The 26,905-nt window shown below is 45.1% G+C and overlaps 1 protein-coding gene across 5 annotated transcripts in view; it reads left to right on the top strand.

Moving 5' to 3' along the window:
* LOC139581764 (probable E3 ubiquitin-protein ligase MID2) overlaps nt 1–26,905 on the top strand; it is a 348,833-nt gene that overhangs the window by 196,644 nt on the left and 125,284 nt on the right. For all 5 annotated transcript variants that reach the window (XM_071411908.1, XM_071411911.1, XM_071411910.1 and 2 more), the window contains one exon: nt 19,546–20,354. In XM_071411908.1, the coding sequence (XP_071268009.1) occupies nt 19,602–20,354 (753 nt within the window). In that variant the 5' untranslated portion in view covers nt 19,546–19,601. The remainder of the gene's footprint in view (nt 1–19,545; nt 20,355–26,905) is intronic.

The following is a 26,905-nucleotide window of genomic DNA, read 5'->3' as shown; positions in this document are numbered from 1 at the left end:
AAATATACAACATGTCATGAAAAGGCACGGGGGTGAAGCCCAAAACAAACACGTATACAAAAACACAGGGATGTAACCCAAACAAAAGAGGTTAAACCTCTTGTAAATACACGACACGGGGACGAAGCCCAAAACAATACAAAAACACAGGGATGTAACCCAAACAAAAGAGGCTAAACCTCTTGTAAATACACGACATGGGGACGAAGCCCAAAACAATACAAAAACACAGGGATGTAACCCAAACAAAAGAGGTTAAACCTCTTGTAATACACTACACGGGGATGTAACCCAAACAAAAGAGGTGAAACCTCTAGTAAATACAGGACATGGGGATGTAACCCAAACAAAAGAGGTTAAACCTCGAATAAATACACTACACGGGACGAGACCCGTAATACACTACACGGGACGTGACCCGCAATACACTACACGGGACGAGACCCGTAATGCACTACACGGGACGAGACCCGTAATGCACTACACAGGGACGAAGCCAAAAACAAATACAAAAACACAGGGATGTAACCCAAACAAAAGAGGTTAAACCTCTTGTAAATACACGACACGGGGACGAAGCCCAAAACAATACAAAAACACAGGGATGTAACCCAAACAAAAGAGCGAGGTTCCATACGAGACCCACACACACTACACGGGACGAGACCCGTAATACACTACACGGGACGAGACCCGTAATACACTACACGGGACGAGACCAGTAATACACTACACGGGACGAGACCCGCAATACACTACACGGGACGAGACCCGTAATACACTACACGGGACGAGACCCGTAATACACTACACGGGACGAGACCCGTAATACACTACACGGGACGAGACCCGCAATACACTACACGGGACGAGACCCGTAATACACTACACGGGACGAGACCCGCAATACACTACACGAGACGAGACCCGCAATACACTACACGGGACGAGACCCGTAATACACTACACGGGACGAGACCCGCAATACACTACACGGGACGAGACCCGCAATACACTACACGGGACGAGACCCGTAATACACTACACGGGACGAGACCCGTAATACACTACACGGGACGAGACCCGTAATACACTACACGGGATGAGACCCGTAATACACTACACGGGACGAGACCCGTAATACACTACACGGGACGAGACCCGCAATACACTACACGGGACGAGACCCGTAATAACAATTGCACAACAATACACGGGACGAGACCCGTATTTACGAGGGCACAATACACGGGACGAGACCCGTAATAACAATTGCACAACAATACACGGGACGAGACCCGTATTTACGAGGGCACAACAATACACGGGGTGAGACCCGTAATAGCAAGTACACTACAATACACGGGGCGAGACCCGTATTTACGAGGGCACAATACACACAGCACGAAAGCCAAAATAACAAAGCACAAGACCAACGGACATGGAACAATAACCCACAAGGAGAATGGGGAACAGAGGGAACATATATACAATTACTAATCAGGGGAATTGGAACCAGGTGTGCGTAATGAAACAGTTCAGTTCCTAGAGGTCGGTGAGGTAGACCTCCGGAACTGGTGCACGGAATGAGCAGCAGTACCGGAGGAATCCGTGATGATACTATAATGTTCCCTATACCCATCATGAGGTTGCTACAACCTAGCCTATCAATTAAAGTTTACAGCACAGACCTGACTAAAGCACAGACTTGACTAAAGCACGGACGTGACTAAAGCACGGACCTGACTAAAGCACAGACCAGACTAAAGCACGGACCAGACTAAAGCACGGACCTGACTAAAGCACGGACCAGACTAAAGCACGGACCAGACTAAAGCACGGACCAGACTAAAGCACGGACCTGACTAAAGCACGGACCAGACTAAAGCACGGACCAGACTAAAGCACGGACCAGACTAAAGCACGGACCAGACTACACAATGAACCCTCATCTGGATTTTGTGCTACAGTCAAGTGTTACAGTCTGTAGAGAGGAGAAGCAGCAGAACGCACGTTTAGGAGAGTGCACGTTTAGCATAGTGCACGTTTGGCAGATTAGCAAACCCGAATGAAGCTGAGGTCTACTAGCTACTAGGAATGTCAATAATGGTTGTTTTAGCCAGCTAACCATTTTTCAAAGGAACCTCCCTGAATGTATAGTGTTTTATGTTACTATATTCTATTTTAAAGGTACTGTACAGTAGTCTTTTACTATAGGTAAGACCACGTAAAAAGGATTCCTTCAAGTGATTTAACCTCTGACATCTCTACTAGCTTCCTGTTAGTGTGGTGTCTGATTGTCACACAATAGAGGTAGAAAGGTCCTAAATATGTTTCAAAGGGCTTTGTGTTATGACTTGTAGTCTCTCACCAGTAACTGCCTCACGATTGAACTATGTGATTGGTAAATAGAACCAGACAGATAGTTCCGGAACCCCTTGAATAACTGTTGTCATGGTGCTAGCATACTGTAACACTCCCAGCCTCAGACCGTACACCCCCTGTTGTCATGGTGCTAGCATACTGTAACACTCCCAGCTTCAGACCGTACACCCCCTGTTGTCCTACTGTTCTTTAAAGCCACCTACACAGTTCCCGTTGACACTAACCCCTCATGGGATGAGACTGTGACAGAGAGAGGCTCGCTGGGTACCAAATGCCATGCTATTCCTTATATAGTGCACCATGGGCCCTTCTCAAAAGTAGTGCACTATATAGGGGAATATGGTGCCATTTTGGGACACACGTTGTGACAGACAAGACATCTCCCAGGGAGAGGAATAACATCACGTGGAGATCTGGTAGCAACACGGGCGTCGTGGTGATTGTCACTCCAATAAATGCTCGTAGAAAAAGACTCACTTGTCATTCATACTGCAGCTCGCTGGCACCAATACCGTAGCATCGACATTCCTACTGTAGGCTTTGTGATGAGTAAGTGCATCGTTACTGTGTTTCTGAGACGTATTCTGTCACATACTTTTTGACCATGTAGTGTATGTATGTGGACACCTGCTCGTCGAACATGTCAGTCCAAAATCATGGCCGTAAATATAGAGTTGGTCCCCCCACTTTTGCTGCTATAACTGCCTCCACTCTCCACTCTCATCATTTACAGGGGCTTTTATCCACATCATTTACAGGGACTTTTATCCACATCATTTACAGGGACTTTTATCCACATCATTTACAGGGACTTTTATCCACATCATTTACAGGGACTTTTATCCACATCATTTACAGGGACTTTTATCCACATCATTTACATGGACTTTTATCCACATCATTTAAAGGGACTTTTATCCACATCATTTACAGGGACTTTTATCCACATAATTTACAGTGACTTTTATCCACATAATTTACAGGGACTTTTATCCACGTCATTTACAGGGACTTTTATCCACATCATTTACAGGGACTTTTATCCACATCATTTACATGGACTTTTATCCACATCATTTACATGGACTTTTATCCACATCATTTAAAGGGACTTTTATCCACATCATTTACAGGGACTTTTATCCACATAATTTACAGTGACTTTTATCCACATAATTTACAGGGACTTTTATCCACGTCATTTAAAGGGACTTTTATCCACATAATTTACAGGGACTTTTATCCACGTCATTTACAGGGACTTTTATCCACGTCATTTACAGGGACTTTTATCCACGTCATTTACAGGGACTTTTATCCACGTCATTTACAGGGACTTTTATCCACATCATTTACAGGGACTTTTATCCACGTCATTTACAGGGACTTTTATCCACGTCATTTACAGGGACTTTTATCCACGTCATTTACAGGTACTTTTATCCACATAATTTAAAGGGACTTTTATCCACAGCTGCAGCCTCTTAGAATGGTTCTTACGGTTCCATGTTAGTTCTGGCTCGGTTCTGCCCTGACCTTCTAACCTTTACAAGTTCCACCCATCATTAAAAGTCAGGGGGTCAGCCCCCGCATCACTTTCAGGTGATTGCCAGCCCAGCATGCCCAGGCAGCCGAGCTGTCCATTCTCTCTCTCTCTCACACACACACACACACACACACACACACACACACACACACACACACACACACACACACACACACACACACACACACACACACACGCCAAGGGGAGTACACACACACACACACACGCATGCACGCACACACACACACCCAGGCAGCTTCCCACTCAAACACATAGAATATAGTAATATAGAGACTAATGGACTGGTTACGTGGCTTCAGCATTAATGTCTTGTAGGCTCTTAATGTATGTGTCCTTTTTTCACTCCTGGAAGGGAGTTTGCATAACAGAAATAGAGTATTATTTTTGAAAGGGACCTCGCTGGATCTACAATGTTTTGTGTTACTATATTCTATTTTAAAGGAACTGTATAGTAGTCTGTTGCTATATGTAAGACCACGTCAAAAAGGATTCCTTTTGTGTTCATGTGAATGTGGGAAAAAAACATCAAGGAAGAGGCCTATACATGGTGGGTGACTTTACAGTAAAATGTCCCCAATTGTTTTAACAAGGCTAATTGTCATTGTTCCAGAAATGCCATATTCTAATGTGACGCATGCTTTGTCTGGGCTCAGCTAGAGCCCAGTGAACACAGTCCCCTGGGGATGTTCCTTCCCTGGGATTAAATACACAAACAAAACAAAGACAGAGACTGTGTATCAAATGGCACCCTATTCCCTACCAGTGGAGGCTGCTGAGGGGAGGACGGCTCATAATAATGTCTGGGACGGAACTAATGGAATGGCATCAAACACCTGGAAACCATGGAAACCATGCGTTTGATGTATTTGATACCATTCCACTGATTCCGCTCCAGTCATTACCACGAGCCCGTCCTCCCTAATTAAGGTGCCACCAACCTCCTATGTTCCCTAAGTAGTGTACTACTTTTGACCAGGGCCCATAGGAAATATGTTGCCATTTGGGACGCAGACAGAGACTCAGACAAATGCAAACACAAAATAAATATCAATCAGAACCCCTGGTTGTCATGCCTACAATAGACTCCTATACTGAGAGTCAATCAGAAGCCCTGGTTGTCATGCCTACAATAGACTCCTATACTGAGAGTCAATCAGAACCCCTGGTTGTCATGCTTACAATAGACTCCTATACTGAGAGTCAATCAGAACCCCTGGTTGTCATGCTTACAATAGACTCCTATACTGAGAGTCAATCAGAACCCCTGGTTGTCATGCCTACAATAGACTCCTATACTGAGAGTCAATCAGAACCCCTGGTTGTCATGCTTACAATAGACTCCTATACTGAGAGTCAATCAGAACCCCTGGTTGTCATGCTTACAATAGACTCCTATACTGAGAGTCAATCAGAACCCCTGGTTGTCATGCCTACAATAGACTCCTATACTGAGAGTCAATCAGAACCCCTGGTTGTCATGTCTACTTTAGACTCCTATACTGAGAGTCAATCAGAACCCCTGGTTGTCATGTCTACAATATACTCCTATACTGGGAGTCAATCAGAACCCCTGGTTGTCATGGGAGGTGATATCCTCATTGAGCTGTAGAACAGTGAACCAGTAGTTTAACAGGGAGGTTATATCCTCATTGAGCTGTAAGACAGTGAACCAGTAGTTTAACAGGGAGGTGATATCCTCATTGAGCTGTAGGACAGTGAACCAGTAGTTTAACAGGGAGGTTATATCCTCATTGAGCTGTAGGACAGTGAACCAGTAGTTTAACAAGGAGGTGATATCCTCATTGAGCTGTAGGACAGTGAACCAGTAGTTTAACAGGGAGGTTATATCCTCATTGAGCTGTAGGACAGTGAACCAGTAGTTTAACAGGGAGGTTATATCCTCATTGAGCTGTTGGACAGTGGACCAGTAGTTTAACAGGGAGGTGATATCCTCATTGAGCTGTAGGACAGTGAACCAGTAGTTTAACAGGGAGGTTACATCCTCATTGAGCTGTAGGACAGTGAACCAGTAGTTTAACATGGAGGTTATATGCTCATTGAGCTGTAGGACAGTGAACCTGTAGTTTAACAGGGAGGTTATATCCTCATTGAGCTGTAGGACAGTGAACCAGTAGTTTAACAGGGAGGTGATATCCTCATTGAGCTGTAAGACAGTGAACCAGTAGTTTAACAGGGAGGTGATATCCTCATTGAGCTGTAAGACAGTGAACCAGTAGTTTAACAGGGATGTTATATCCTCATTGAGCTGTAGGACAGTGAACCAGTAGTTTAACAGGGATGTTATATCCTCATTGAGCTGTAGGACAGTGAACCAGTAGTTTAACAGGGAGGTGATATCCTCATTGAGCTGTAGGACAGTGAACCAGTAGTTTAACAGGCAGGTTATTTCCTCATTGAGCTGTAGGACAGTGAACCAGTAGTTTAACAGGGAGGTGATATCCTCATTGAGCTGTAGGACAGTGAACCAGTAGTTTAACAGGGAGGTTATATCCTCATTGAGCTGTAAGACAGTGAACCAGTAGTTTAACAGGGAGGTGATATCTTCATTGAGCTGTAGGACAGTGAACCAGTAGTTTAACAGGGAGGTTATATCCTCACTGAGCTGTAGGACAGTGAACCAGTAGTTTAACAGGGAGGTGATATCCTCATTGAGCTGTAGGACAGTGAACCAGTAGTTTAACAGGGAGGTGATATCCTCATTGAGCTGTAGGACAGTGAACAAGTAGTTTAACAGGGAGGTGATATCCTCATTGAGCTGTAGGACAGTGAACAAGTAGTTTAACAGGGAGGTTATATCCTAATTGAGCTGTAGGACAGTGAACCAGTAGTTTAACAGGGAGGTGATATCCTCATTGAGCTGTAGGACAGTGAACCAGTAGTTTAACAGGGAGGTTACATCCTCATTGAGCTGTAGGACAGTGAACCAGTAGTTTAACAGGGAGGTTACATCCTCATTGCGCTGTAGGACAGTGAACCAGTAGTTTAACAGGGAGGTGATATCCTCATTGAGCTGTAGGACAGGGAACCAGTAGTTTAACAGGGAGGTGATATCCTCATTGAGCTGTAGGACAGTGAACCAGTAGTTTAACAGGGAGGTTACATCCTCATTGCGCTCTAGGACAGTGAACCAGTAGTTTAACAGGGAGGTTATATCCTCATTGAGCTGTAGGACAGTGAACCATTAGTTTAACAGGGAGGTGATATCCTCATTGAGCTGTAGGACAGTGAACCAGTAGTTTAACAGGGAGGTTATATCCTCATTGAGCTGTAGGACAGTGAACCATTAGTTTAACAGGGAGGTGATATCCTCATTGAGCTGTAGGACAGTGAACCAGTAGTTTAACAGGGAGGTGATATCCTCATTGAGCTGTAGGACAGTGAACCAGTAGTTTAACAGGGAGGTTACATCCTCATTGAGCTGTAGGACAGTGAACCAGTAGTTTAACAGGGAGGTTACATCCTCATTGAGCTGTAGGACAGTGAACCAGTAGTTTAACAGGGAGGTTACATCCTCATTGAGCTGTAGGACAGTGAACCAGTAGTTTAACAGGGAGGTTATATCCTCATTGAGCTGTAGGACAGTGAACCAGTAGTTTAACAGGGAGGTTACATCCTCATTGTGCTGTAGGACAGTGAACCATTAGTTTAACAGTGAGGTGATATCCTCATTGAACTGTAGGACAGTGAACCAGTAGTTTAATAACAGGGAGGTGATATCCTCATTGAGCTGTAGGACAGTGAACCAGTAGTTTAACAGGGAGGTTATATCCTCATTGAGCTGTAGGACAGTGAACCAGTAGTTTAACAGGGAGGTGATATCCTCATTGAGCTGTAGGACAGTGAACCAGTAGTTTAACAGGGAGGTGATATCCTCATTGAGCTGTAGGACAGTGAATCAGTAGTTTAACAGGGAGGTGATATCCTCATTGAGCTGTAGGACAGTGAACCAGTAGTTTAACAGGGAGGTGATATCCTCATTGAGCTGTAGGACAGTGAACCAGTAGTTTAACAGGGAGGTGATATCCTCATTGAGCTGTAGGACAGTGAACCAGTAGTTTAACAGGGAGGTGATATCCTCATTGAGCTGTAGGACAGTGAACCAGTAGTTTAACAGGGAGGTGATATCCTCATTGAGCTGTAGGACAGTGAACCAGTAGTTTAACAGGGAGGTGATATCCTCATTGAGCTGTAGGACAGTGAACCAGTAGTTTAACAGGGAGGTGATATCCTCATTGAGCTGTAGGACAGTGAACCAGTAAGGCAGATAGCAGATTTGAGATAGTCAAAATGTTTAGTTTGTTGTATAAAGCGTAAAATGTGTTTAATGCTGTGCAGCTGTATAGTTCTATAAGTGGATTAGAGAAACAGCAGCCGACTAATGTATGCCACTTTGGGTACGTCCCAAATGCACCCTGTTCCCTATATAGTGCACTTATTTGGACCTGAGTCCTATAGACCCCGGTCAAAGGTAGTGCACTATGTAGGGAATAGGGTGCCATTTGAGATGCAAGCCTTAATGTGATGTTCTTGTTGAGGTGAAGTGTTCAATAAGGCTCCAGAACAGCATCTGCTTGGAGTACAGAACCCCTGAGAACAGACTCAGCCACTCCGCTTTACAGAGAGCCGTCTCTATTTCACCTCGTCTTATGTTGATTACTGCAGGACTTAACGTTTATAGTCCAGACAGGCATTTTCAGCTGATGGTGAAAATGAATAAATTAATATTACAGATAACTAATTTAGCTTGTTCGAAACGGCGCGTATGTGCACTACTAATGACCAGAGCTTCTATGGGCTCTAGTCCAAAATAGTGCACTATATAGGGAATAGGGCTGATTTGGGACGGAGACTAAATCTGTTTTTATTTCTGTGTTCTCGTCTTCTGAGCTTTATTCTCCCAAGTGACACAGCGGAGAAAATGGATAATGAGGCTGTCTATTCAGTGTTAATGCTTACACATATGTCTCTTCATTTGTAAGCTATGTGGCGTACGTACACACGTTTCTCACCCTGTTAAGCAATAAAAAGCTAATTCCAATCAAATGAAATATGTCTGCCAAATGAGTCACTGTCTGCGTCAATCTGGCCATTGTGGGAGGCCCACTCCTCACCAGACAAATAGAGAAACAACCCTCAGTGGAAGAGATTTAGCATCATTCTAGTTTAGTATTGATAAAGGGTTAGATCACCCAAAGTACCAAATGACAGAATGGATTCCTTACCCTATAAGCAGTCTATGGACATGTTCAAATCAGCTATAAGTGACTTTGTTGAGCTTTTACAATCAATTTGAGATACTTTCGTATGATTTGGACATGAAGCGTGAAAAATGCTAATATCGTGACCATGAGTTGAATGGGATTTGTTCCACAAAATGCCAAAATGTTAGCATTTGGATACGCTGTCAGGGAAATAAAACCCAAGCATGGATTGTGGTCGTACCTTGTCCATAGACTGCTTACAGGGTAAGGAAACGAAAGTGTCATTTTGGGTGAACTATTGTCCCGATTAGTATATACATTTGCCCATCTACAGTAGCTAGGCTATGTCTTTCTATCTGCTATCTTACCAGTCACCTGGAGCAGCCAAGGGGTCACAGAGGTCAACCTTCCTTCCTCCCCCTTCCTCGTCTCTGGCTCCGGGATGCTTATCTCCTATCTGACTGTCTGACACAGATAGAACAGGCCTTTTGTTAGCATGGTGGACCAGCCAGCCTCGTCTACCTCTTAACATATACCACCTAGGGATGTGTCTCCAATGGTGCCCTATTCCATATATAGTGCACAACTACCCATAGAGCTCTGGTCAAAAAGTAGTGCACTATATAGAGAACTGGGTGCCATTTGAGACACAGGTCTAGTTGCTGCCTGTGAGGTCTCCCAACTAACATAAAACCAACCTACCTGATATCGACCAAATAAAGCAGCTGATAAAATCTCAGCCGTGCCTCCGTCCGTCCGACCAAGGTGAATGTGGAGGACAGACACTGGTCCTGGCGTATTATCTGCATGATTGGCTACGGGTCTGAGATATTGTCTATTTTTCCCGGTGATTAATTTGTAGTGGAACGGTAGCTAGCTAGGCCGTCACAAGCAGCTATCTGGTGCTTAAATCATGTTCGCTTTGAAAACTGGTTCAATGTCCGAGGGTAGTGACCATTAGCCTGGTCCCAGATCTGTTTGTGCTCTCTTGCCAACTATGACGGTGACAGTACAAAGAGATCTGAAACCAGTCTAAGTTGACATGTCTGTGGGGTTTGGGTTGGGGAATGATGTCTTCAAGCCTCTGTCCTCTCTTGTGACCGTTCCTGTCTTTGTATGTGCTGTTTTCATTTGAGGAGCTTCCATAGTGGACAAAGTTGTCAGTTGCCATCAAATATACAACTGAACATTGAACACCAGTGAAAAAAGAGGATCTGTCCATTGTGGTCCTCAATGGAATAGGCTATGTATGTACACTATGTATGTACACTATGTATGTACACTATGTATGTACACTATGTATGTACACTATGTATAGACACTATGTATAGACACTATGTATGTACACTATGTATGTACACTATGTATAGACACTATGTATGTACACTATGTATGTACACTATGTATGTACACTATGTATAGACACTATGTATGTACACTATGTATGTACACTATGTATAGACACTATGTATGTACACTATGTATGTACACTATGTATGTACACTATGTATATACACTATGTATAGACACTATGTAGTACACTATGTATGTACACTATGTATGTACACTATGTATGTACACTATGTATGTACACTATGTATAGACACTATGTAGTACACTATGTATGTACACTATGTATAGACACTATGTATGTACACTATGTATAGACACTATGTATGTACACTATGTATGTACACTATGTATGTACACTATGTATATACACTATGTAGGTACACTATGTAGGTACACTATGTATGTACACTATGTATAGACACTATGTATGTACACTATGTATGTACACTATGTATGTACACTATGTATATACACTATGTAGGTACACTATGTATGTACACTATGTATGTACACTATGTATGTACACTATGTAGGTACACTATGTATGTACACTATGTATAGACACTATGTATGTACACTATGTATGTACACTATGTATAGACACTATGTATGTACACTATGTATAGACACTATGTATGTACACTATGTATGTACACTATGTATGTACACTATGTATGTACACTATGTATGTACACTATGTATAGACACTATGTATGTACACTATGTATAGACACTATGTATGTACACTATGTATGTACACTATGTATAGACACTATGTATGTACACTATGTATGTACACTATGTATGTACACTATGTATAGACACTATGTATGTACACTATGTATGTACACTATGTATAGACACTATGTATGTACACTATGTATGTACACTATGTATGTACACTATGTATATACACTATGTATAGACACTATGTAGTACACTATGTATGTACACTATGTATGTACACTATGTATGTACACTATGTATGTACACTATGTATAGACACTATGTAGTACACTATGTATGTACACTATGTATAGACACTATGTATGTACACTATGTATAGACACTATGTATGTACACTATGTATGTACACTATGTATGTACACTATGTATATACACTATGTAGGTACACTATGTAGGTACACTATGTATGTACACTATGTATAGACACTATGTATGTACACGATGTATGTACACTATGTATGTACACTATGTATATACACTATGTAGGTACACTATGTATGTACACTATGTATGTACACTATGTATGTACACTATGTAGGTACACTATGTATGTACACTATGTATAGACACTATGTATGTACACTATGTATGTACACTATGTATGTACACTATGTATAGACACTATGTATGTACACTATGTATGTACACTATGTATAGACATGTTTCAACTCTGATGGGAGAGGCCTAGGTCCTTGCAAGAGCAGTGAGAGAGAATTGGGGGGGTGGGATTTTCAAGCAAGAATGACAACTCTTAATGAAAATGCATCATCAGGGGTCAGTGGTTTTAATACCCTCCTGTTCCATGCTGCTTACTTTGTTTCTCTAGAAAAAAGAAAAGAGCAAGTAAAAGAGAGGATGAGAGAGGGGGGGGGGGGGGAGAGGAGGAGAGAGGGGGGGGGGGGAGAGCGAGAGAGAGGGTCGGAGGGAGTAGATGAGGAGTGTGGAACCGTCTGCCTGCGAGGTGTTCGCCAGGGTTAGAGGAGGGGAAGGGGAAGAGAGGGAGTGAGGACAAGGCTTGCCACTTTCCCTGCTGGCTGAGGTGATTTGTGCCTTTCATGTTCAGGACCCAGTGAAATCCATGAATTCAGAAACATTATAATCTGTCCAGCCAACAGACTCTGTTAAATTTAGGCCTCTCTAGAGGCAAGGCAGAGAAAGGAAGGAGTGGTTAAAAATAAATGGAGAGGAAAATACTTAGAGTGTTTTGGGAGTCGGAGCAGCCCTCTGTCTCTGTCTCTCTCTCTCTCTGTTTCTCTGTTTCTCTCTCTCTGTTTCTCTCTCTCTCTGTTTCTCTCTCTCTGTTTCTCTCTGTTTCTCTCTCTCTGTTTCTCTCTCTCTGTTTCTCTCTGTTTCTCTCTCTCTCTCTCTCTCTCTGTTTCTCTCTCTCTGTTTCTCTCTCTCTCTCTCTCTCTCTCTCTCTCTCTCTCTCTCTCTCTCTCTCTCTCTCTCTCTCTCTAATCTTTCTCTGTCTCTCTCTCAATTCAATTTAAGGGCTTTATTGGCATGAGGAACATTTGTTAACATTGCCGAAGCAAGTGTAGATAATAAACAAAAGTGAAATAAATAATACAAATTAGCAGTAAACATTACACACGCAGATAGATGCAACAGATAGATGCTATTCTCATGACATGCATCGATGGGTAGCTCTCTAACTCTCTCTATGTCTCTCTCTCTCTATCTCTTCTCTCTCTGTGTCTCTGTGTGTCTCTGTGTGTCTGTCTCTCTCTCTCTCTCTGTGTGTCTCTGTGTGTGTCTCCTCTCTCTCTCTCTCTCTCCCTCTCATGCATTATATGCCATGTCATTTGACAGCACCAGGCAGGCAGTTGTGTGTGTGTGAGTGTGCAGCTAGACTCACTGAGGCTGGAGGCTCTGGAGAGATGCCAGGCAGGGCAGGGCTGCCACCACTGTGTCCGGTCTTCAGCTGGAGACATTACACTGATCAGATTAGCCTGCATCTCTGTCTGGGTGTGTCCCAAATCACATCCTATTGCCTGTATAGTGCACTAGTATGGGCCTTGGTCAAAAGTAGTGCACTATATAGGGAACAGGGTGTATCCTTTCTGTCTGTACAGACCTTCCTCATCTCTACCCATCTAGTCTCATTATTCAGTCTGCCAGGCCCATCCCTACCCATCTAGTCTCATTATTCAGTCTGCCAGCCCCATCTTTTTGTGCCTCTAGCGCTTATCAGCTATCCTTTAGCTCTGAAAACTATTGCCAGTTTTGTACAACGCGACTCAGACCAGAGCATACCAGACCTATTTTCTCTCCATATCCCCGGATTTTTACCGCAATCTCTGGACATTTACACCTGGATCTTGCAGCTAACTAGCTGCTATCCGAGTGACTATTGGCTAACATCAATTCCGGAGCAAACACCAATTATCCCGGAGCTAGCCAGCTGAAGAGTTCCATCAGCCACTCCTGGGCTACAATTACCTATCCGGACCCGTTTTACTGCCGATGCGGAGCCCCACCGGGCCTTCACGACTGGGATACCGACGTTATCTGCCCGAGGGAGTTATTCAACTGGCCCCTCCATCGCGACGTAACCTGAACGCACATATGCTAACTGCGGCCCGCTAATCGTTAGCTGTCTTGAGCATATCGGCTGCTATCTGAACAGGTCTATCGAACAATCTTACGCCGCGGGCTAGCTTAGTGGAGGCCTCACTGCTCCATCTACGGCTGCCCCCTGGACACTATGATCACTTGGCTACATAGCTGATGCTTGCTTGACTGTCCATTAATTCACGGTACTCCATTCCGTTTATTTGTGTTTTATCTGTCGGCTCTGTGCTTTAACTCAGGATCTGTGTGTAGTTAATCCGACCCTCTCTGCCTAGCCGTCGCCATTTTTACCTGCTGCTGCTGTGTTAACTGACTAGCTGCTGTTATCTCACCTGTTGTTTTAGCTAGCTCTCCCAATCAAGACCTGCAATCACTTTATGCCTTATTGTATGTCTCCCTCAAATATCAATATGCCTTGCATACTGTTGTTCAGGCTAGCTATCATTGTTTTGGTTTGCAATGGACCCCGTAGTTCCACTCTCCGTACCTCTGATACCCCCTTCGTCCCACCCCCCACACATGCGGTGACCTCACCCATTGAGACCAGCATGTCCAGAGATACAACCTCTCTTATCATCACCCAGTGCCTGGGCTTGCCTCCGCTGTACCCGTGCCCCACCATACCCCTGTCTGCACATTATGCCCAGAATCTATTCTACCACGCCCATAAATCTGCTCCTTTTATTCTTTGTCCCCAACGCTCTAGGCGACCAGTTTTGATAGCCTTTAGCCGCACCCTCATCCTACTACTCCTCTGTTCCTCGGGTGATGTGGAGGTAAACCCAGGCCCTGCATGTCCCCAGTCACCCTCATTTGTTGACTTCTGTGATCGAAAAAGCCTTGGCCTCATGCATGTCAACATCAGAAGCCTCCTCCCTAAGTTTGCCTTACTCACCGCTTTAGCACACTCTGCCAACCCTGATGTCCTTGCCGTGTCCGAATCCTGGCTTAGGAAGGCCACCAAAAATTCTGAGATTTCCATACCCAACTATAACACTTTCCGTCAAGATAGAACTGCCAAAGGGGGAGGAGTTGCAATCTACTGCAGAGATAGCCTGCAAAGTTCTGTCATACTTTCCAGGTCTATGCCCAAACAGTTCGAACTTCTAATTTTAAAAATTAATCTCTCCAGAAATAAGTCTCTCACTGTTGCCGCCTGCTACCGACCCCCCTCAGCTCCCAGCTGTGCCCTGGACACCATCTGTGAATTGATCGCTCCCCATCTAGCTTCAGAGTTTGTTCTGTTAGGTGACCTAAACTGGGATATGCTTAACACCCCGGCAGTCCTACAATCCAAGCTTGATGCCCTCAATCTCACACAAATCATCAAGGAACCCACCAGGTACAACCCTAAATCCGTAAACATGGGCACCCTAATAGACATTATCCTGACCAACCTGCCCTCCAAATACACCTCTGCTGTCTTCAATCAAGATCTCAGTGATCACTGCCTCATTGCCTGTATCCGCCACGGGTCCGCGGTCAAACGACCACCCCTCATCACTGTCAAACGCTCCCTAAAACACTTCTGCGAGCAGGCCTTTCTAATCGACCTGGCCCGGGTTCCCTGGAAGGATATTGACCTCATCCCGTCAGTTGAGGATGCCTGGTCATTCTTTAAATGTTACTTCCTCACCATATTAGACAAGCATGCTCCGTTCAAAAAATGCAGAACCAAGAACAGATATAGCCCCTGGTTCACTCCAGACCTGACTGCCCTCGACCAGCACAAAAACATCCTGTGGCGAACTGCAATAGCATCGAAGAGCCCCCGCGATATGCAACTGTTCAGGGAAGTCAGGAACCAATACACGCAGTCAGTCAGGAAAGCAAAGGCCAGCTTTTTCAAGCAGAAATTTGCATCCTGTAGCTCTAACTCCAAAAAGTTCTGGGATACTGTAAAGTCCATGGAGAACAAGAGCACCTCCTCCCAGCTGCCCACTGCACTGAGGCTAGGTAACACGGTCACCACCGATAAATCCGTGATAATCGAAGACTTCAACAAGCATTTCTCAATGGCTGGCCATGCCTTCCTCCTGGCGACTCCAACCTTGGCCAACAGCCCCGCCCCCTCCGCTGCTACTCGCCCAAGCCTCCCCAGCTTCTCCTTTACCCAAATCCAGATAGCAGATGTTCTGAAAGAGCTGGAAAACCTGGACCCATACAAATCAGCTGGGCTTGACAATCTGGACCCCCTATTTCTGAAACTGTCCGCCGCCATTGTCGCACCCCCTATCACCAGCCTGTTCAACCTCTCCTTCGTATCATCTGAGATCCCCAAGGATTGGAAAGCTGCCGCGGTCATCCCCCTCTTCAAAGGGGGAGACACCCTGGACCCAAACTGTTACAGACCTATATCCATCCTGCCCTGCCTATCTAAGGTCTTCGAAAGCCAAGTCAACAAACAGATCACTGACCATCTCGAATCCCACCGTACCTTCTCCGCTGTGCAATCCGGTTTCCGAGCCGGTCATGGGTGCACCTCAGCCACGCTCAAGGTACTAAACGATATCATAACCGCCATCGATAAAAGACATTACTGTGCAGCCGTCTTCATCGACCTGGCCAAGGCTTTCGACTCTGTCAATCACCATATTCTTATCGGCAGACTCAGTAGCCTCGGTTTTTCTAATGACTGCCTTGCCTGGTTCACCAACTACTTCTGCAGACAGAGTTCAGTGTGTCAAATCGGAGGGCATGTTGTCCGGTCCTCTGGCAGTCTCTATGGGGGTACCACAGGGTTCAATTCTCGGGCCGACTCTTTTCTCTGTATACATCAATGATGTTGCTCTTGCTGCGGGCGATTCCCTGATCCACCTCTACGCAGACGACACCATTCTATATACTTCCGGCCCTTCCTTGGACACTGTACTATCTAACCTCCAAACGAGCTTCAATGCCATACAACACTCCTTCCGTGGCCTCCAACTGCTCTTAAACGCTAGTAAAACCAAATGCATGCTTTTCAACCGTTCGCTGCCTGCACCCGCACGCCCGACTAGCATCACCACCCTGGACGGTTCCGACCTAGAATATGTGGACATCTATAAGTACCTAGGTGTCTGGCTAGACTGCAAACTCTCCTTCCAGACTCATATCAAACATCTCCAATCCAAAATCAAAGCAAGAATCGGCTTTCTATTCCGCAACAAAGCCTCCTTCACTCACGCCGCCAAACTTACCCTAGTAAAACTGACTATCCTACCGATCCTCGACTTCGGCGATGTCATCTACAAAATAGCTTCCAATACTCTACTCAGCAAACTGGATGCAGTTTATCACAGTGCCATTCGTTTTGTTACTAAAGCACCTTATACGACCCACCACTGCGACCTGTATGCCCTAGTCGGCTGGCCCTCGCTACATGTTCGTCGTCAGACCCACTGGCTCCAGGTCATCTACAAGGCTATGCTAGGTAAAGTGCCGCCTTATCTCAGTTCACTGGTCACGATGGCTACACCCACCTGCAACACGCGCTCCAGCAGGTGTATCTCACTGATCATCCCTAAAGCCAAAACCTCATTTGGACGCCTTTCCTTCCAGTTCTCTGCTGCCTGCGACTGGAACGAATTGCAAAAATCTCTGAAGTTGGAGACTTTTATCTCCCTCAACAACTTTAAAAATCTGCTATCCGAGCAGCTAACCGATCGCTGCAGCTGTACATAGTCCATCTGTAAACTACCCACCCAATTTACCTACCTCACCCCCCATACTGCTTTTATTTATTTACTTTTCTGCTCTTTTGCACACCAGTATTTCTGTCTCTACTTTGCATCTCCACTGCAAATCATCATGATGTTTTAGTTTTTATCTTACTCGCAGTGTTATACTCACTTCGCCTCCATGGCCTTTTATATTGTTATTTATTTATTCATGTATTTATTTGCCTTCACCTCCCTTATCTCGCCTTACTTGCACACATTGTATATAGACTTACTCTTTTTATTTTTTCTCACCATGTTATTGACTATGTTTATTGTTTACTCCATGTGTAACTCTGTGTTGTCTGTTCACACTGCTATGCTTTATCTTGGCCAGGTCGCAGTTGCAAATGAGAACTTGTTCTCAACTAGCCTACCTGGTTAAATAAAGGTGAAATAAAAAAAAAAAAAAAAAAATAAAAAAAATCTCTACCCAGCTAGCCTCATTATTCAGTCTGCCAGGCCCAAATCTACCCATCTAGTCTCATTATTCAGTCTGCCATCCCCATCTCTACCCAGCTAGTCTCATTATTCAGTCTGCCAGCCCCATCTCTACCCATCTAGTCTCATTATTCAGTCTGCCATCCCCATCTCTACCCATCTAGTCTCATTATTCAGCCTGCCAGCCCCATCTCGTCTCATTATTCAGTCTGCCATCCCCATCTCTACCCAGCTAGCCTCATTATTCAGTCTGCCAGCCCCATCTCTACCCAGCTAGTCTCATTATTCAGCCTGCCAGCCCCATCTCTACCCATCTAGTCTCATTATTCAGTCTGCCAGCCCCATCTCTACCCATCTAGTCTCATTATTCAGTCTGCCAGACCCATCTCTACCCAGCTAGCCTCATTATTCAGTCTGCCAGACCCATCTCTACCCAGCTAGCCTCATTATTCAGTCTGCCAGCCCCATCTCTACCCAGTTAGTCTCATTATTCAGTCTGCCAGCCCCATCTCTACCCAGTTAGTCTCATTATTCATTTTACATTTACATTTTAATCATTTAGCAGACGCTCTTATCCAGAGCGACTTACAGTAGAGTGCATACATTTTATAACATTAAAAAAAAAAAAATTATATATATATTTTTTTTTACATACTGAGACAAGGATATCCCTACCGGCCAAACCCTCCCTACCGGCAAACCCTCCCTAACCCGGACGACGCTATGCCAATTGTGCGTCGCCCCACAGATCTCCCGGTTGCGGCCGGCTGCGACAGAGTCTGGGCGCGAACCCAGAGACTCTGGTGGCGCAGCTAGCACTGCGATGCAGTGCCCTAGACCACTGCGCCACCCGGGAGGGTTATTCAGTCTGCCATCCCCATCTCTACCCAGCTAGCCTCATTATTCAGTCTGCCAGCCCCATCTCTACCCAGTTAGTCTCATTATTCAGTCTGCCAGCCCCATCTCTACCCAGCTGGTCTCATTATTCAGTCTGCCATCCCCATCTCTACCCAGCTAGCCTCATTATTCAGTCTGCCATCCCCATCTCTACCCATCTAGTCTCATTATTCAGTCTGCCAGCCCCATCTCTACCCAGTTAGTCTCATTATTCAGTCTGCCAGCCCCATCTCTACCCAGCTGGTCTCCTTATTCAGTCTGCCATCCCCATCTCTACCCAGCTAGCCTCATTATTCAGTCTGCCATCCCCATCTCTACCCAGTTAGTCTCATTATTCAGTCTGCCAGCCCCATCTCTACCCAGCTGGTCTCATTATTCAGTCTGCCATCCCCATCTCTACCCAGCTAGCCTCATTATTCAGTCTGCCATCCCCATCTCTACCCATCTAGTCTCATTATTCAGTCTGCCAGCCCCATCTCTACCCAGCTAGCCTCATTATTCAGTCTGCCATCCCCATCTCTACCCATCTAGTCTCATTATTCAGTCTGCCAGCCCCATCTCTACCCAGCTAGTCTCATTATTCAGTCTGCCAGTGAGGCATAGAGTTTTAGAGTCCTATGTACTCATTGTCAACTCTGTCTCTGATCTCCTCTTTCAGGTGACTGACCAGCTTCCCTGGGATTTGATGTCACCTCTAGATTGGTTCTGCTGAAGATGGAAACACTGGAGTCTGAGCTCACCTGCCCAATCTGCCTGGAGTTGTTTGAAGATCCCCTGCTCTTACCCTGCGCCCACAGCCTGTGTTTCAACTGCGCCCACCGCATCCTAGTCTCCCACTGCTCGTCCAACAAACCTCTAGAGTCCATCTCCGCCTTCCAGTGCCCCACCTGCCGTTACGTCATCACGCTGAACCACCGCGGTCTGGAGGGCCTGAAGCGCAATGTGACCCTGCAGAACATCATCCACCGTTTCCAGAAGGCCTCCGTCAGCGGCCCTAACTCCCCCAGTGAGAGCCGTCGTGCCCCAGGTCTCTCCGGAGGCCACAGGCCCTATAGCAGCAGCGGAGGAGGAGGCTCCGGCAGCCACAGCGCCCGCTCCAGCCCGGCCCAGCCCTCCTCTCATCAGCACACTGCCACCATGTCTCTGGAGCACCGTATCAGCTGCCAGTTCTGCGAGCAGGACCCGCCGCGCGAGGCAGTCAAGACGTGCGTGACGTGCGAGGTGTCGTACTGTGACTGGTGTCTACGTGCCACGCACCCCAATAAGAAGCCGTTTACCAGTCACCGGTTGGTGGAGCCGGTGCATGACGCTCACATGAGAGGCCTCACCTGTCTGGAGCATGAGAATGAGAAGGTTAATATGTACTGCATCGTGGATGACCAGCTGATATGTGCCCTGTGTAAGCTGGTGGGACGACACAGAGAACATCAAGTCTCCTCTCTCAGCGAACGCTTCGACAAACTCAAGGTGAGCACCCCCCCTCTCTCTAATACACAGATCACACACTGACTGCACACCTCAACAAACTGTGTTTGAAGGGTTTGATTCCAAAATGCAACATATACATTTTCAGAAATGTTGGTAAATTGACATGAATTAAAAATACATTTTGTGAAAGTGATAAAGCTATTATTGTTTTCATCTTGCCATGACATGGGCTAACCCTAACCCCATGGGCTAACCCTAACCCCATGGGCTAACCCTAACCCCATGGGCTAACCCTAACCCCATGGGTTAACCCTAACCTCATGGGCTAACCCTAACCCCATGGGCTAACCCTAACCCCATGGGCTAACCCTAACCCCATGGGCTAACCCTAACCTCATGGGCTAACCCTAACCCCATGGGCTAACCCTAACCCCATGAGCTAACCCTAACCCCATGGGCTAACCCTAACCTCATGGGCTAACCCTAACCCCATGGGCTAACCCTAACCCCATGGGCTAACCCTAACCCCATGGGCTAACCCTAACCTCATGGGCTAACCCTAACCTCATGGGCTAACCCTAACCCCATGGGCTAACCCTAACCCCATGGGCTAACCCTAACCCCATGGGCTAACCCTAACCTCATGGGCTAACCCTAACCTCATGGGCTAACCCCATGGGCTAACCCTAACCCCATGGGCTAACCCTAACCTCATGGGCTAACCCTAACCTCATGGGCTAACCCTAACCTCATGGGCTAACCCTAACCCCATGGGCTAACCCTAACCCCATGGGCTAACCCTAACCTCATGGGCTAACCCTAACCCCATGGGCTAACCCTAACCCCATGGGCTAATGAAAAGACCGACATGATTTTGTTTGAAATATTGCAAGATCATTTTTACTTCAGAGGCAAATAATCATGTTTTGTGGCAAAACGCTATATTTCCACCCCAAACAACAGAACTCCCAATAGGTTAAAAACAGTTACATATAATAAAGTATCAATACATTAAAACTATATTGTACAAATATAACATATCTGATTCATTGTATCCAGAGGGTGGACAGTGTATAAGATAATGTGGGGCTTTTCCTTATTTTTATTTATTTTTAAGCAACTTTTGGAACAATTTTCAGGTTGTTTTTTTTTTACAGGTTTTTTCATAAGGATAAATCATGGGACACTTTCTGAGTTTGATTATATACACTTTAAGGGAAGGCTTTAAGAAATAATAACAACATTGAAAGTCTGCCGCAATTAATTTGCCAGTCAAGGACGGATTGATTGTTATTGTAGGAGTGACGCTGTTTACAGCCTCCGTATGTTTGTTATTGTAGGAGTGACACAGCCCTCTGTTTACAGCCTCCGTATGTTTGTTATTGTAGGAGTGACGTTGTTTACAGCCTCTGTATGTGTGTTATTGTAGGAGTGACGCTGTTTACAGCCTCTGTATGTTTGTTATTGTAGGAGTGACGCTGTTTACAGCCTCCGTATGTGTGTTATTGTAGGAGTGACGCTGTTTACAGCCTCTGTATGTGTGTTATTGTAGGAGTGACGCTGTTTACAGCCTCCGTATGTGTGTTATTGTAGGAGTGACGCTGTTTACAGCCTCTGTATGTGTGTTATTGTAGGAGTGACGCTGTTTACAGCCTCCGTATGTGTGTTATTGTAGGAGTGACGCTGTTTACAGCCTCCGTATGTTTGTTTTTGTAGGAGTGACGCTGTTTACATCCTCCGTATGTTTGTTTTTGTAGGAGTGACGCTGTTTACATCCTCCGTATGTTTGTTTTTGTAGGAGTGACGCTGTTTACAGCCTCTGTATGTGTGTTATTGTAGGAGTGACGCTGTTTACAGCTTCCGTATGTTTGTTTTTTTAGGAGTGACGCTGTTTACAGCCTCTGTATGTTTACAGTCAGTAGCCTATTATTGTTTTTCATGAGCTTGTTTCGAAAATGTCCTCTTTCGTGCCAACAGAAACAGATTTCACAGGCTCCAACAGGAACAGATATCACAGGCTCCAACAGGAACAGATATCACAGGCTCCAACAGGAACAGATATCACAGGCTCCAACAGGAACAGATATCACAGGCTCCAACAGGAACAGATATCACAGGCTCCAACAGGAACAGATATCACAGGCTCCAACAGGAACAGATATCACAGGCTCCAACAGGAACAGATATCACAGGCTCCAACAGGAACAGATATCACAGGCTCCAACAGGAACAGATATCACAGGCTCCAACAGGAACAGATATCACAGGCTCCAACAGGAACAGATATCACAGGCTCCAACAGGAACAGATTACACAGGCTCCAACAGGAACAGATATCACAGGCTCCAACAGGAACAGATATCACAGGCTCCAACAGGAACAGATATCATAGGCTCCAAACTGTTCAAGTGATCCATAACCAAAATCTCCATGACACTCAAGAACTCAAAGCGTAACGCTCGGTAGCCAGCGTGTGAACAGCTGAGTGTGACAGCTGTCTATCACTGCGTCAGTCTGACTCAGCCAGGGGTTAGCCTAGATGAATAAGATAAGGTTCTGAATACGTTTATTAAGTGTGGGAAAAATATTTTACTTACGACTGAACAGACAAATATAATGGAAATTATTCGCTAAATTACTCACTTTTGCGCCAGCTGCAAAGACCATATGGAACGTTCCATCCCCCTGGACAGGACTATAGATATAGTGCATCTTGGGAAGAAAATAGTGGGTTGGATATCACATTTAGCAAAAAAAACTAATTTTAAAGCACACCTAAATGAAATGTTTCAAACGTTTGATAACAGACATATTTTATACACGTCTGTCCACATTCATTCAGAGAATCAGCCAGCTTGTCCACCACCTAGAGAGAGAGAGAGAGAGTGACAATGTGAGAGAAGGAAAGAGAGAGAGAGAGAGTGAGAGAGGGAAAGAGAGAGAGAGAGTGTGTCAATGTGAGAGAGGGAAAGAGAGAGAGAGAGAGTGTCACTGTGAGAGAGAGAGAGAGAGAGAGAGAGAGAGAGAGAGAGAGAGAGAGAGAGTGTCAATGTGAGAGAGGGAAAGAGAGAGAGAGAGAGAGTGTCACTGTGAGAGAGAGAGAGAGAGAGAGAGAGAGTGTGTGTCACTGTGAGAGAGGGGGGAGAGAGACAATTACAAATTCCACCTAGACACCGTTGCGGTAGAGCACACTAAAAACTATACCTACCTCGGCCTAAACATCAGCACCACAGGTAACTTCCACAAAGCCATGAACGATCTGAGAGACAAGTCAAGAAGGGCATTCTACGCAATCAAAAGGAACATAAAACAGGAAATCCCAATTAGGATTTGGCAAATAATACTTTAATCAGCAGTAGAACCCATTGTCCTCTATGGTTGAGAGTACGGCTGTGGCAGTCATGGATTTCTGTCAGCCGGTGATTGTCAAGCAAATAACTGCTGGTCTCACGGTAGTTAACTGTTAATTAACATAAACACATTTAGTATCTCCTGGCTTCTACATTTAAAAAAAAAAGTTGAATTAATCCATGTAATATAGCCAACACTTTCACAATAAATCCATTATTTGTTTTAGACAGATCTAAAGAAACATGATATGAAGAAAAAGGTTGTCTATTTCAGAGGAATTGAATCACAAACACTGGGTTGTCCTTACGTTAGGCCCTGATCCGGCCATAATGGCTGTGGGCGACACTAGTTCATTTAGCAGACAATATTTGCTTAGAGCTTTATAACATTTTCTAATATCAAATTGAACATTGCAGAATAAAATGGAAAGGATATGTTCTCTAAATGATTTGAGGGAGTGCGCACATGCTGCTATTTTGTGTTGAGCGGTTATTAACAAAGAAATCGGTATTCCTATATGCTTCATTTAGAGTTATTAATGTGACTTTAGTTGTTCTACAAACATTGCGCTATATGTTTAGAAGGCTGCGTGATGATTTGAAAAAAAGTCACTTGAAAGGCATGAGCTGTGCTTTGTTTGTTGTGCAGGCTGTACACATTACATCAGGCTGTACACATTACATCAGGCTGTACACATTACATCAGGCTGTACACACTTCATCAGGCTGTACACACTTCATCAGGCTGTACACACTTCATCAGGCTGTACACACTTCATCAGGCTGTACACACTTCATCAGGCTGTACACACTTCATCAGGCTGTACACACTTCATCAGGCTGTACACACTTCATCAGGCTGTACACACTTCATCAGGCTGTACACACTTCATCAGGCTGTACACACTTCATCAGGCTGTACACACTTCATCAGGCTGTACACACTTCATCAGGCTGTACACACTTCATCAGGCTGTACACACTTCATCAGGCTGTACACACTTCATCAGGCTGTACACACTTCATCAGGCTGTACACACTACATCAGGCTGTACACACTACATCAGGCTGTACACACTACATCAGGCTGTACACACTACATCAGGCTGTACACACTACATCAGGCTGTACACACTACATCAGGCTGTACACACTACATCAGTCACTCATTCACAATTTGACAAGCACTTGATAATGCCTTTATGTGGCCCTAATGCCCCCTAATAAAATGACCAGTGGCCATTGTGCCCTTGGGCTGAATATAATAATTATAATTCCCTTCTCCTGGCTGTGTGCGCCGAAGCACCTCTCACTCACATGGCTCTCTCAAAGAGCTCAATGCCCGTCACATGATCGGGTCTTTCTTACAGGCTACAAGTGAAGACACATCAGGGATGCAACTACGCGCGTCCTTATCCAATTCCGAGGCACATATTGAAGATATTGGAAGAACTGTCCACATTTACTTTTCGTCAGCCAACAAGATGAGTAGGCCTGACTAACAGCAAAAGTACTAGCCTACAGTATGACAATCTACTATCCCCCAGAATATATTTTTTATATTCTGTGTGAGAAAAATATTCCAAAACGTAGTCTGGGACAGTTGTGGGATGCGATAGATCCCAAATTAATACAACCACTAGCATCAAAAAAAACTTTTTTAAGAAATGAGGCTGACGCAACAGATCAGAACGTTTAGCTTAAAATGTTAATAAATTATTTGTCTATTTCTTCACATTATAAGGCATCTTTCTTTTGGTGTTTTTCAGAGTCAGTAGAAAGGCCCCTTTAGTGTCCTAAGTTTTCATAACTGGGACCTTAATTGCCTACCGTCTGTAAGCTGTTAGTGTCTTAACGACCTTTCCACAGGTGGCCAGGGCAATAAGTTGCAATGTCCGTACTGTGAGACGCCTAAGACAGCGCTAGAGGGAGACCGGACGGACAGCTGATTGTCCTTGCAGTGGCAGACCACGTGTAACAACACCTGCACAGGATCGGTACATCCGAACATCACACCTACGGGACAGGTACAGGATGGCAAAAACAACTGTCCGAGTTACACCAGGAATGCACTGTCCCTCCATCAGTGCTCAGACTGTCCGCAATAGGCTGAGAGAGGCTGGACTGAGGGCTTGTAGGCCTGTTGTAAGGCAGGTCCTCACCAGATATCACCGGCAACAACATCGCCTATGGGCACAAACCCACTGTCGCTGGACCAGACAGGACTGGCAAAAAGTGCTCTTCACTGACGAGTCACGGTTTTGACTCCCCAGGTGTGATGGTCGGATTCGCGTTTATCGTCGAAGGAATGAGTGTTACACCGAGGCCTGTACTCTGGTGCGGGATCGATTTGGCGGTGGAGGGTCCGTCATGGTCTGGGGCGGTGTGTCACAGCATCTTCAGACTGAGCTTGTTGTCATTGCAGGCAATCTCAACGCTGTGCGTTACAGGGAAGACATCCTCCTCCCTCATGTGGTATCCTTCCTGCAGGCTCATCCTGACATGACCCTCCAGCATGACAATGCCACCAGCCATACTGCTCGTTCTGTGTGTGATTTCCTGCAAGACAGGAATGTCAGTGTTCTGCCATGGCCAGCTAAGACCCCGGATCTCAATCCCATTGAACACGTCTGGGACATGTTGGATCGGAAGGTGAGGGAACTTGCAGGTGCCTTGGTGGAAGAGTGGGGTAGCATCTCACAGCAAGAACTGGCAAATCTGGTGAAGTCCATGAGGAGGAGATGCACTGCAGTACTTAATGCAGCTGGTGGCCACACCAGTTACTGACTGTTACTTTTCATTTTGACCCCCACTTTGTTCAGGGACACATTATTCCATTTATGTTAGTCATATGTCTGTGGAACTTGTTCAGTTTATGTCTCGGGTTGTTGAATCTTGTTATGTTCATACAAATATTTACACATGTTAAGTTTGCTGAAAATAAACGCAGTTGACAGTGAGAGGACGTTTCTTTTTTTGCTGACTTTACTAAATAATGTATGTCTGAAATTAGGTTTGATTTAGAATGGATCATTATCTCATACACCTGTCTCGGAACAAGGGGGGAAAAAGACATGTCATCTATGCATTTAAATAGCGAATGGAGGACACTTTTCCCGTGGTTCGTTTTCATGCCAGCCAGGTAGGCTATACTCCTGTTGTAAAAATAAGCAAAGTGCTTAATTTTAGGAAAGTTGAGAAATAAATATAGTAGGCCTAGCCTATAGAAAACTGATGGGA

The sequence above is a fragment of the Salvelinus alpinus genome, chromosome 7 (genome assembly GCF_045679555.1).
Source record: "Salvelinus alpinus chromosome 7, SLU_Salpinus.1, whole genome shotgun sequence".
NCBI classification, from domain to species: domain Eukaryota; kingdom Metazoa; phylum Chordata; class Actinopteri; order Salmoniformes; family Salmonidae; genus Salvelinus; species Salvelinus alpinus.
Note: the sequence above shows the minus strand (reverse complement) of the source record. Positions and strands in the feature narration are given on the sequence as shown.